Source organism: Aulonocara sp. 'chitande type north' Nkhata Bay, linkage group LG7 (assembly GCF_057382095.1).
Source record: "Aulonocara sp. 'chitande type north' Nkhata Bay isolate Kocher_YH1m ecotype deep benthic linkage group LG7, A_spYH_male_GT1.1, whole genome shotgun sequence".
NCBI classification, from domain to species: Eukaryota; Metazoa; Chordata; class Actinopteri; order Cichliformes; family Cichlidae; genus Aulonocara; species Aulonocara sp. 'chitande type north' Nkhata Bay.
The window spans coordinates 39,808,345-39,820,795 of record NC_141350.1 but is presented as its reverse complement, the minus strand read 5'-3'; the positions used below and the strand labels follow the sequence as shown (position 1 = coordinate 39,820,795).

The window sequence follows — 12,451 nt, the reverse complement described above, 5'->3', positions numbered from 1 at the left end:
TAATGGATCGGATTATATATATATATATATATATATATATATATATATTGTCCAAGTTCAGAAGTGAAGTATGATAAATAGCAAATAAAAAACATCCTAGTGGTGCCAATCCCGCCCAAACAATAATTAAGACAAAGTATCTCATTTGTTTATAACCAGAAAATAGACCAGACCACAACTGCTGAGAAATGTCCCTTTTTACATTTCCACATGTTTATCCGTGAGCTTCAGCTGAGTAGCTGTTTGCTGGGTGTACATATTGAGTATTGAATGTCTTAGCCTTCAGTAAGAATGCAGATCTCTTATAGTGGTCACTACAGTGGACAGCTATTCAAAGGCTGTTTTCTTGTATTTGTGTCAGTGTTGATAGCATATTTGCACATAAACCACCACATTGGACACTGATGTGTGACTCCATACCCTGCCACCCACTGGCCAGCCAGTGGACTAAGTGGACTAAGTGGATGTAAAAAACTCTTTGCAAAGTACATGTTTAAAAAAATGAAGTTCAAAAATATTTTTTTCATGCCTAAAGATGAATAAAAATACTTAAGAAAAAAATCCTGATTGAGGTCATAATTCATGCATGAAAGGGTTAAATAAACCTTATCAAACTTAATTGGTTGAAACTAACTCCTGGCTGATTTGGTAATTAAATGTAATGTTCTTGTTGACTGCCTGTGTGCATATAACATGCTTCCTGCAGCACAGCACTCTTAGACTAAGGGGGAAAAAGTGTTTATGGCTTATAATCACTCCTAGTTCCTTATTTTGGTTCCTACTTTTTTATGATTCATGGTGGTGTTTTAGGTCTGACGTAAACTCAAATAAACAGCTTGAATTTTAGCACACAAACTTATTTTGCTTGCTGAGTCAAACTTTCTAATCCATCAAAGCATAAACACACATTTTTTTCCCATTTGCTGTTTGCTGTGCGAACCACTTGGCAAAGTAAAAATAAAAGCAACGATTGGAATCTGAACACGCAGCTCTTCTGGGAACTAAACCTGATCTGTTTTTTAGACAATACCAAGTGTCACATGAAGAACAGGTTAGGAGCAGTCACACAACTGGGCCTTTGTTGCTTTCAGTGTCTAATTTTTTTTATTTTCTCACTTAAAAACACATTATTTTAGGGCAGCTTTTCATCTTTATTTGACATGACTGAGAAGAATACTGGAAAGTGGGGGAAAACACACAGCAAAGGGTCCTAGGTTAGGCATGCATTGAGCCTGATCAACCAGGGGCGCTAAACTGGGGGCCTATTTACTCTGTTTAAAGGTCATAGGAGAAAATGAAGGATGTGGCCTGTGTGTGTGGCATGAGCTCTAAACCCGCCTCAAATCTTCTGGATGAAGTGTCTCTATTAGCTGCTAATCCACCACAAATTTACTATAAAATCTGTGTAACATGTTTGTTCTTACCGAGGTAGAAAGTGAGGGTCGTCGTTACAAAGGACATGAAGTAAATCCCGACAGCGAAGGACACCATGCCGATCAGAATGAGCGAGGTGTCGCTGCAGCAGCGTCGAAACCCGATGACACCTATGTAACTGGTGAGGAAGATCACACAGCCTGCTGCATTTCCGTACCCCACCTGAAGAAAGAGGAAAAGAAATGAGAAAAAAAGAAGGGAGAGATGTTCAGCGATAGAGAGGCAATAATAAACAGACTATGCAACTAGAACAGATGGCATTAATGCTTAAGTGCCTTAAATCTGCATTATTTTTAATGACCATCAGGGGGCGACTCCTCTGGTTGCAGAAACACTCCTGGCTGTATAGACATTTGTGGGAAAACACGCCTCAGTTCCCTCAGTCTGTTCAGAAGACTACAGTCATACAGTCAGAAAGGAGGATGAACATGGGTGTGCTCATTAGCTAACAACATACCAATCACCAACCAACCGATGGCTAAGCTTAGACACTAATATTTAGAATTGTCCCGTCTGCTTAAAATAGAGTTAAAACTAGCAGTGTTACTTTTATCCCATCTTTTTTGCATCAAATCACAAAAATGGGGTAAAAAAACTTACTAGAGTGGCGTTCCAGCTGAGTGGTGCTCTCAGCACAAAGGCGCCCAGTACTTCAATGGCTCCGCCCACTGCAAAGTCGTACAGGATGGCAGCCACAAACAACAGAGCCACATTCACTCTGTTTATCTCAACAGGAGCCTCGACAACTGAAGAGTTAGTGGAGGCACGTAACAGTAGGTGGCGGTTCTCCTCCGGCTCTCCATCGCTTACACCTTTCACCTTTAATAAAGACGGACATGCGTGGTATATGAGCTCGGCGAGGTGGTAGAGCGAGCACGTGTGGCTAAAACTGAAGGCAGAACATGAATAAAGATGGTTCTAGTTATAAGACACATAATTACAGATTAATGTAATTATTCACATTATTATTACAGCAGCATGTTTAATGATCGACAATTTAGCTTGCTGTTCTTTATTTTATGTCATAGATGTACTTTTAGGTCATTAGGTCATGGTGAGGTCACCAAAAAGAAAGAAGTTTTTTTTTTCTACTTTTGGCTCTGTATGATGTCAGTAGGATCAGATCCTCTGAATGTGGTTATCTCTACCTGGTGTTCAGAGCCCTTTTGTTTTGAAGGGGCAGCTAATCAGAAAAAACTTACCTTTAAGGGGGGAGGAGCTAGAAGCAAAGTGGATGAAGGGCCATTATAAAATATACTGTGAATCATGCAAAGCTGATTCACAGTATATTTTTTGATTCCAAGAATAAAAATAAAAATAAACAATTAGAAATACACAAAAAACACATGGCTACACTGGACCCCCGCCCCCTCTGAACCCTCTCACGTGCACACACTGACCTGCAGCAGGAAAATGGAGTGTAAGAGGCAGAGCAGATGCAGCAGTGTGCTGATGATAAGCAGGATGGTCCCATGTCCCAAACTGGAGCTGTACAGGTGGAACAGATGGCCAGAAGCGAGGCTGCCCACCACGCCTGCTAACCCATACATGAACTCCACCCTCATCAACACCTGCAAGGGGGCACAGGGTTATTTCTTTTAATATAAATCAGTTAAGTCTGTGAAGGTTCTCAGTCAGGAGAGACCAAACAGCCACTTCACAAGAGCATGGCACAACACAGAAGAGCCACCTCCACAGGACAAGACTCAGCAGTCCATCTGCATCTTAAGGATAAAGGACACTCTTTCGAGGATGCCAATGTTCACATTTTGGACAGAGAGGACAGATGGTTTGAAAGAGGAGTGAAAGAAGCCATCTATGTCCACTGTGAGCGACCATCTTTGAACAGAGGCGGTGGTTTACGACACCAACTCTCTGCCATCTATAATCCAGTTTTGAGATCCCTTCCCAGACGCCTTAACGCCCACTCACATCCTGGGCCATCTGATCTCAGGAATTCGCATGATAAGGTGGGGCCAGGTTTCACAATGAACACACCCGAAACTCTGGCTGATTGGGACCCACGCCCAGTTTCACACCTTGGCTCAGGCGATTAGAGGATCATCAGGGGGTCCTTTTGTCCCTCTGTGGGGGGATACTCCCACTAGGTTTATATCTGGGACTCCCCACCATTTGACCTTAGAACTGAAGAAGCTTCTCGGATGAGAGGTGAAACGTCTTCAAGCAACTTAAAGAAGTCCAGACGCTTTTCTCTGCAAGCTCCTTTGAATAAATCAGTTAAAGGAAACTGTTTTGCTTTTGTTTGGGTTTTTTTTTTTCAGTTCAATTCAGCTGAATCATGGAGTAAAAGCCATCTGTCACAACGGGTTTGGGGGTGAAGGGAGGCAAACAGGACAAAGAAACACTGTGGAAGAGGGCAAGAGTAGCAATAATAACTTAATAATAACTAATGACTACATGCAGATTGGTGTATTAACACAGGGAGTGAAGATGAAACGGTGCATCATGGGAAGCTCCCAGCTTTCTAGGCCTATTGCAGCACAACTAAGGAAGGATTCAGGGTCACTTGATCTAGAACTATCATCATGCTTTATCAAAAAGGAAAGTCTTAAGTTTAATCTTAAAAGTAGAGAGGGAATCCAGACTGGGAGCTGGCTCCACAGCAGAGGGGGCTAACCCCTGGGTGATTTGGTAATTAAATGTAATTTTCTTTTTGACCGCCTGTGTGCATATAACATGCTTCCTGAAGCACAGTACTCTCAGACTAAGAGGGGGAAAGTGTTTATGGCTTTATGTTAAAAGTTTAAGCTTACTTTTTTTTTTAAGTTCACTGAATATATATTTGAGTTGTATTGTGTTTCTTTTAGGTACAACATCTGTATTGCATAGATTTTAGTTAAAAGAGGTGACGCAGACTCGTATATCGACCAATTGTGCTCACATGAGCAATAAAACCTAAAGGCCATTTTTAAATAAGGGAAATCCCTGAAAACAATAATAGCGAAAGACTGAAAAATCTGGAAAAAAAAAAAGAGAGAGAGAGAGAAAGAAAGAAACGGTCTTCTTTAATGGCCCAACTTATTCGTTTATATCCTTGTAATTCTTAGTTTTTGCACATTATCATCAGTTTTACAGTCAAACACAAAGTTTTGTGATTGAAAGTAAGTTATTTTGAGGCTCCTCTCGGCGCTCCTTCCACGGCTTTGCAGCTGCAGCACGCCTGTAACTCACCTTGGAGCGGTCGGCCGCCGTGGAGCCGAGTGAAGCTAGAGTCATTACACCGGGCCAATATGCGGTGAACCCGCCGGAGAGCCCGAGGACAGTCCCCGCCGCGAACATCACCTGCAGCGGCAGTTTTAGAACGACTACCAGGAGCAGGATGACCCTAGACAACAGGTAGCCGGTGAGGGGGGACACGATGGGGGCTTTCCTCCGGCCGCGGTCGCTCAGTCTTGCCAGGAACAGCGCAGGAAAGATGGGAGTCAGCTGGATAATGAGGTTGTTGATCATGTAGAAGTCGGTCATGGCTTTCTGCTGGGCATCCTCACTGGAGTGGCCCGGGTCGGTAGCGTTGGCACAGCGGTCCCAGACCACCATCTGCAGCGCGGTATCAAAGAGAGTGCTGCCCAGCTGCTCGAGCACGATGATCGGCTCGATCTGCCGAAGCATCGCGAAGGCTGCTTGACACAAGTTCGGTACCACCATGATCTGGATTGTTGTAGCTTTGTAAAAAAAAATAAAGATGACCGTCTTCTAGGACTGCTTCCGTCAGTAGTAAGTGAAGGGTGTGTGCGCGTGTGCTTCAAACTAAGCAGCCTCACCGAGGAAACACGCCCACTTCCTCATCCCCTGCTGCTGATTTGCTGGCTTCAGTGCACTCTGTCAGATTTTAGGAAACCACCTTCTTTCATCAGGCTCTGGGCCACTATTTACATTTTCATCATTACCATTTCTCTGTGCTCCCTATTATATCTCCACACAAATCATCTCTCGTTGCATTTATCTAGGTTTGAGATATAAAACTGAAACACAACTGAGCTGCAGTCCAAAACATGGCATTAGATATGAACCCATTGAAGGCAGTTAATCCATCTCAGCTGGTATACTTTCATTTTCATTTTTAAATAAATTATCAGTGTGTGACTTTAAAATGTGAAAAATGCTGATAAAAGACCCAGCACGCACCACCCATGTAATTACACAGGTATTGCAAAGCCAAATCAAATGTGCAGTTCCTGTAAATTTCTATGAAGAGCTGTAGGCGAAGTAGATATCGCATGCATACAACAGCACATATACAGGCATTACCGCCAGCTCATTTCAAGGTAAACCAGAAAGCAGGTAATCCTCTAACAGGAGAAGCCTGAAACAGGAAACATTTAATTTCCTTCCAATAAACAGCAGTGACTGCAGTCTTTGTGGATAGGCTTCTGCTAGAGTGGTCTCTGTTGTATGTTGATAGAAATAATTTGAACTGAAAAAAAGCACATTCACAATGGGTTCCCACAAGCTCAACAATGCACTAACCACAAGGTACTTTCAAAAGCTGCTGCTTACAGCTCACAAATAGAACTCAAGGAAGTGTCTGTGAAGGTTCTCAGTCATCCAGGTCATCGTAGTCAAAGGAGCTTGCAAAGAAAAGCGTCTGGACTTCTTTAAGTTGCTTGAAGACGTTTCACCTCTCATCCGAGAAGCTTCTTCAGTTCTAAGGTCAAATGGTGGAGAGTCCCAGATATAAACCTAGTGGGAGTAACCCCCCCCAGAGGGACAAAAGGACCCCCTGATGATCCTCTAATCGCCTGAGCCAAGGTGTGAAACTGGGTGTGGGTCCCAATCAGCCAGAGTTTCGGGTGTGTTCATTGTGAAACCTGGCCCCACCTTATCATGCGAATTCCTGAGGTCAGATGGCCCAGGATGTGAGTGGGCGTTAAGGCGTCTGGGAAGGGATCTCAAAACTGGATTATAGATGGCAGAGAGTTGGTGTCGTAAACCACCGCCTCTGTTCAAAGATGGTCGCTCACAGTGGACATAGATGGCTTCTTTCACTCCTCTTTCAAACCATCTGTCCTCTCTGTCCAAAATGTGAACATTGGCATCCTCGAAAGAGTGTCCTTTATCCTTAAGATGCAGATGGACTGCTGAGTCTTGTCCTGTGGAGGTGGCTCTCAGGCGATTAGAGGATCATCAGGGGGTCCTTTTGTCCCTCTGGGGGGGGATACTCCCACTAGGTTTATATCTGGGACTCTCCACCATTTGACCTTAGAACTGAAGAAGCTTCTCGGATGAGAGGTGAAACGTCTTCAAGCAACTTAAAGAAGTCCAGACGCTTTTCTTTGCAAGCTCCTTTGACAACTCAAGGAAGTGTTTGCTTGTTCAGTTCTGGTCCGATAATGAGACATACCTCCTTCAAAATGTTTGTAATGTAAAGTGTACTCTATGTATACTCCCTGGCCAAGTCAGTGGGTAGCTGTTCAACTGCTCCGTCATCATTCAATCATATGGAGACATAAGTTTTTAGGCAGGTAGACACAGTCAAAAAGACATAAATTCAAACTGTGCATCACAGTTAGGAAGATATGATCTAAGTGACTTTAAACACAGCATGGTTGTTGATGTCAGATAGACTGGTCTTAATATTTCACAAACTGCTCGTCTGTTTACAGAGAAGGCTCCAAAAAGAGAGAAAACATCCAGTAAGTGGCAGTTCTCTGGATGAAAATGCCCTGTTGATGTCAGAGAATGCGCAGAATGCTTTGAGCTGATAGGATGGCAACAGTAATTCAGTTAACCACAGAAGCAGATGGGCTACAGGAGCAGATCACACCAGGTGCCACTCCTGTCAGCTTAGAACAGGAAACGGAGACTGAAATTCTATTGTACACCAAAACGGGACAATATCCATCCATTCGTCCATTTTCAACTGCTTATCCAGATCACGGGTGCAGCAGTCTCTAACGTGAAGCCTAAATGTCCCTCTAACCAACTGCCTCATCCAGCTCTTCAGTAGGGGACACCGAGGCGTTTCCTGGGTATTCCTCTGGGCCTTATCCTGGTGGGACATCAGTCAGAACGCCTGGACAATAGAAGATTAGAAAAACTCAATCTCTGCTGCCACATTCAGAGGATAGGGTCACAGCAAAGTGTGAATGAAGTGTCCCTTTGGTTAGTGTATGTATATGGACAATGAAATGATCCCCCCACCTCCGCTTCCAGTATTAACACTGAAAACACATGCAAATGAACCACTCAGGAAACCCACATGTACAGGTTTTGTTTTTAATGAGAAAATATTCATAATATGTATAGTGGGTGTGTAACTGTGAGCCTTACATGTGCTATAAAATAACAAAGCAGAGTATGAGCATACAAGTGGTTAACATAGGAACAGGGGTTATACTGTGTTTATATTGTAGTAATAAGATTGCTTTATCACACACACAGACAGTGAGTTCCACACTGGAGAAGCTCTGTAGGCCGAAAACAAGCTACCAGCATTTAAAATGATAAATAAAATCATCTCTGCACCATAAATTCAAACATCAAAATCATAATAATAATAATTATAATAATAATAATAGATCACACCATTCAATAATTCCTCTGTGTGTACGTTTCATAAGCGACTCTAATGAGAACTTTGATTGGTTCCCACAAGGATGAAAACCTTTTCCGTCCTGTTGTCTTTTAGCCTTTAAGTCAAAAATAATCTCATACCAGCGTTAAAGACACTTCACCTCTGCTGCACCACAGAAGACCCTGAAAGGAGAACTTGGATGATTCTCTGGAACATATGTGTGGGTTTTAATATTATTTGTTCTGGGTTTGGTGGAAGTGGACACCGCAGAGGAATGAGTCCTTGATTTTCACTTTTGGTTTATGGCGTTTGTGCCACGCTTTCTTGACAAAGCATATCACAAGACAGTCGAGTGGAATAAGTTGCAAAGGGTGGCTTGACTTGATAGGTTAGTAGATGTCCAGCAATTACATCTGTGGTTTAGCTCAGCGTACATTCAGTGTGTTTGGAAGCAAAGAGAGAAGTTGCTGCCTTGCTGAAGGGCACTTGGACAGGTCAAAACTGTGACTTTTGGTTTACAAAAACGATGTTGTTTCTCCTCACATCTGGACGCAGAAACGAATCTCAAAGGCTACGACAGAGGAATACAATCAAAAGTTGTCCAGAAATACCGTTTCCACAGCCAGTTTGACACATTTCTACTTTTCATTTTAAATTAAAGACAGTCTGTTATACTCCAGGGAGAAGTGTGGTTGTGTTAAAGTGTATTTACTGTTTTACTCTTGAAGCTGAATCCTGTTTTTCCTCGTCACTTTGTATGATTTCAACACTTCAAAACACAAAATCAATGTCATTCTGCAAAATTCAGTCACAATACAGTTAGTAAAAAAACAAAAAAACCCTTACAAGCCCAACTTACAGCACAGCTCAGCGTCTCGAAAGACCTTTATTGCCTTCTTTTTGCCACTGCACTTTTTTTTCAGCTGTGCTTGTTTCAGGTTAGGAAAGGAGTGTGAATCCATTCGCACACTTGTACGCCTTAAAAAGGACGTGGAGAGCTCAGGCTGGTGGGTTTTCTCTAAATAACATTCTGTTTTGGTATAACGACTTCTTATAAAAACCTTTTTTGATTATTTTTTTCATCAAACTTTATCCTCGGCTAGCAAGTAGATACAGACGTTCATAGGTCAAATACACAGTCCTACCTCAGTATAATACATGAAACAACTGCTTACATCATCAGAAAGCACAGGTCAACAAAGCGACGTAGCCAACAAAAGTAAAATAAGTGATTTTTTTATATAAAACCCCTGACCCAGCCCTTTAATTAACACACAAATTCACTCAAATGGTGTAAGCACTACCAGCAGGTAGCCCCCCCCCCCTTTCTGTTTGCACTGGAAAAGAAGCGATTACAGGCAAACTTTCTATCTAAGGTGGTTGCTTATTTTCCCTAAGGTCTACCGACAGCGTAGTAATGCAGGATAGGAGAGGATACAATACATACCGTTCACCGACAAGCACTGGCGGTCTAAGGCAAGTTTAGTTTTGCTAGTTTTGCTAATTTCTTGACTAGCATTTAACACAAAAAGGATGCTGACTGCTCAAAATTCAGTAAAGATGCTTGACAAGAAGGCAAAAGCTCCTGGCAAGCGTGTCAAACTTGTGTCATATCTGCACTGTGCCATTATGGGCTCTGAAAGTGACGCTTTGGGGCACCTTTCGGTTCGGTTCTTGGAAAACACAGCAGCTTTCCAGTAGTAAATCCAGGTAAAAGTATTTCTGAAATTACAAAAACTAAGAGGGTGATCTGGCCTCTCCTTGTCTACTTCCTCTCAGAACTTTCTTTTTTTGAATAGCTGCATCTGCCTATCTTTTATATCGTCCTCTTGATTAAAAGCGTTCCACACTTTCAGAAGATGACTGTGGTTATTATATAGCACGCGCAGATGAAACCACCATCAGAGAGTCTCAGGCAACCAGTCAAAATAAAAGCTTTAGATCTTATTTGAATAATAGCATAAAGGTGAAAAATCCTAAGAATATTTCAGTCATTTAGCATCTACCAGCTATTAAAAACACTAAACGTTGCTCTAAAACCACCATCAAACACCTTTGAAGTGTCTCTTATTGCTGACCACCTTCACATATTTCCCACATCCTCAGCCACTTAACATGCTAATATACCTTCAGTTTTCAGGTCCAAAAAGCCCCACTGGTTCACACTGCTGGGGTCATGTGATCTTCAGATACTCTTAATAAAATAAATAGTTTTCCTTCCTGCTTTCTCACTTTTCCTTCAGTCTTTCTCTTCCTTCATTCTCTCCAATTGGCTTGTTAGTTGTCTCTGAAGGGAGTTTTTTACTCCTCCTCCTCCTCCTCCTCTTCTTCCTCCTCTTCCTCTTCTTCCTTGCCTTCCTCATTGGCATAGATGCCGGCTTCCCACTTCAGCGCCATGTCGCTTTTCCTCCTGGTCACACGAGTGGCCTCCAGAACCTGATGATTACAAAGCAACCAATCAGATGCAAGTGCGACCGGGAGCAATGTAATTGTTACAAACTTAAAAAACAACAACAACAAAAACCCCAAAACACGCACGCCACAGTGACTTTAACATGACATGCAGTGTATGTCAAACACTGAGGGCGCGCACATCTAATCACTTTAATTAAATGACAAAAATAAAGAGCACCTGCAGTGTTTGACAGCAACAACAAAAGTAACTTTACTCCATTTCAGGGAAAATTCATGCTTGAACACCACATTAAACGTGTCCAGTCATTATTCCTCTCCCACACCCATGCTGATACTCACAATCACCTTCAAGCAGACAGACAAGGACAAGGGGAAAAGATTTCTTTGTCAACTGGAATCCAGGGTAGATCAGGACAGGGTGTAGGTGAAGTGGATTGTGGGTAGTGGCAGAGGGCTGACAGCAGTCATGATGATAGAAAAGTATGGACATGAGCTTCTCAAAGCTTAGGCCAATTACGTAGTGTCAGATTGAAGCACACCCAAGTACCGTATCTTTTAACGACTACACACTTTTGAATATCATTTACAAACATATTTATCATATATAGCTATATGGCACCATTAAAATGGCTCCTTCTGTTTTAAATATTGAAAGAAACTTTTTAAATCAACACTCTATACAGCATGTACATAAATTGGAATGTGTGGATTAAAGGTTCACACCAAATCCACGGACAAGCACATGCAGCACCAACACCACAGAGCAGAACAAGGAAATGAGAGTACAACCAGACCTGGGAGCAGACATAAAAACACATGTGGGTTTTGTTCAGAAAGTGCCCTGTCTATGGTTTCCAATCTACCATCTACATTTTCAGCACTGGTTTCATTTCTAAAAGACTGACTGAAGGACAATTAGAAGATGAAAACAACAAAGTGGAAGTGGAACTCTTCTCATTCTGACTCTGTAACTGGACTCGGGAAGTCAAAATCACTGTGAATAGGCAGTTTCTTCAGGTGATACTGATACATGCTACACTTCTGTGCAAAGGTTTTAGGTAATAAACACATTTAGATTCTTATTATTAATAACTGAATGTAATGAGGGACCCAAAGTCCAATTAATAAATTATGATCCCAACGATCCAATGAGACACACACAAGTAATGCAAATTTAAACTCACTCTGATTATTTTAATAGAGCTCTTTTTTTATAAAAAGGTTTTTATTACAGGAGCTTCATGTTTATTGCTCAGCTGGGAGTTTGATGATGTTCAAAACATAACAGCAGGTTATGGTATTAAAGGAAACCACATTCATAACTGTAACTTCTTTTCTTTCATAGAGGATAATCCAGTATATTCTCAGCTAACGGGGTGGAAGCACTGAAGCACTTTTCCTGAGTCTTTAGAGAATCCAGCCAACTCTTAGTATGGCTCCCATGGGCCACTTAGTCCAAATACTCTTCCTAAACAAAACTGACTATTCAAGCTCACCCTAGTATCAACACTGACTCAGAAATAGCTTATTTTGAATCCAGAGAGGCCATGATGCTGTAAAGGGAAAGGGTCCTCACACTAAATATTAACCAGATTTCTTTTTATTGTACCCTGAAGAAAGCTTTATGGAAGTGGATCTAAATCCATCCTTAGTTCACGTTTAGTACCTGAAACTTTTGCACAGCACTGCATAAAGCTGATTTTTGCCATCTACTTGGACTCTGTTGTATATGAATCTAATGTGTATGGTCTGACCCAGGTCTGTCAGTAAAGGCAGTTACAGGAGGGAAGAGATTCCTCAGGTACCTCAGTGGTTACCTCGTTAGCCAGCAACAAACGGGCATACTGATCAAGAAGCAGGAGAGAAGCAACAGTACACGAAGTCAACACATGTGATGCCATCATGGATAAACAAAAGCACAATTAGCAACAACATCAGCATCTAACAACTGCGCAGCAGAGATGTTTGTGTGGAATAAATTCAGTGAAGTAACTTGAAGTATGTGATCTTACAGCAGCTGGAATGAAATGTTCCCTCCCAGTGGATCTGCTGTGTGTGAATATGAAT

At 42.0% G+C, this 12,451-nt stretch overlaps 2 protein-coding genes across 5 annotated transcripts in view; both read right to left on the bottom strand.

Annotated features, from left to right (window-relative positions):
- The window catches only part of slc46a2 (solute carrier family 46 member 2), a 13,309-nt gene extending 7,245 nt beyond the window's left edge, over positions 1-6,064 (bottom strand). Inside the window, exons 1-4 of the mRNA XM_086300355.1 lie at positions 4,627-6,064; positions 2,835-3,005; positions 2,035-2,253; positions 1,425-1,596 (exon numbers count right to left, since the gene is read on the bottom strand). Coding sequence (XP_086156481.1) covers positions 1,425-1,596; positions 2,035-2,253; positions 2,835-3,005; positions 4,627-5,100 — 1,036 coding nt within the window. The 5' untranslated portion in view covers positions 5,101-6,064. The remainder of the gene's footprint in view (positions 1-1,424; positions 1,597-2,034; positions 2,254-2,834; positions 3,006-4,626) is intronic.
- Positions 6,065-7,657: 1,593 nt separating this feature from the next.
- palm2akap2 (PALM2 and AKAP2 fusion) overlaps positions 7,658-12,451 on the bottom strand; it is a 100,815-nt gene continuing 96,021 nt past the window's right edge. For 2 of the 4 annotated variants that reach the window (XM_086300344.1, XM_086300346.1), the window contains 2 exons: positions 12,190-12,228; positions 7,658-10,405 (listed from right to left, as the gene is read on the bottom strand). In XM_086300344.1, the coding sequence (XP_086156470.1) occupies positions 10,271-10,405; positions 12,190-12,228 (174 nt within the window). In that variant the 3' untranslated portion in view covers positions 7,658-10,270. The remainder of the gene's footprint in view (positions 10,406-12,189; positions 12,229-12,451) is intronic. The other 2 variants (XM_086300343.1, XM_086300345.1) reach the window with 2 other exon arrangements.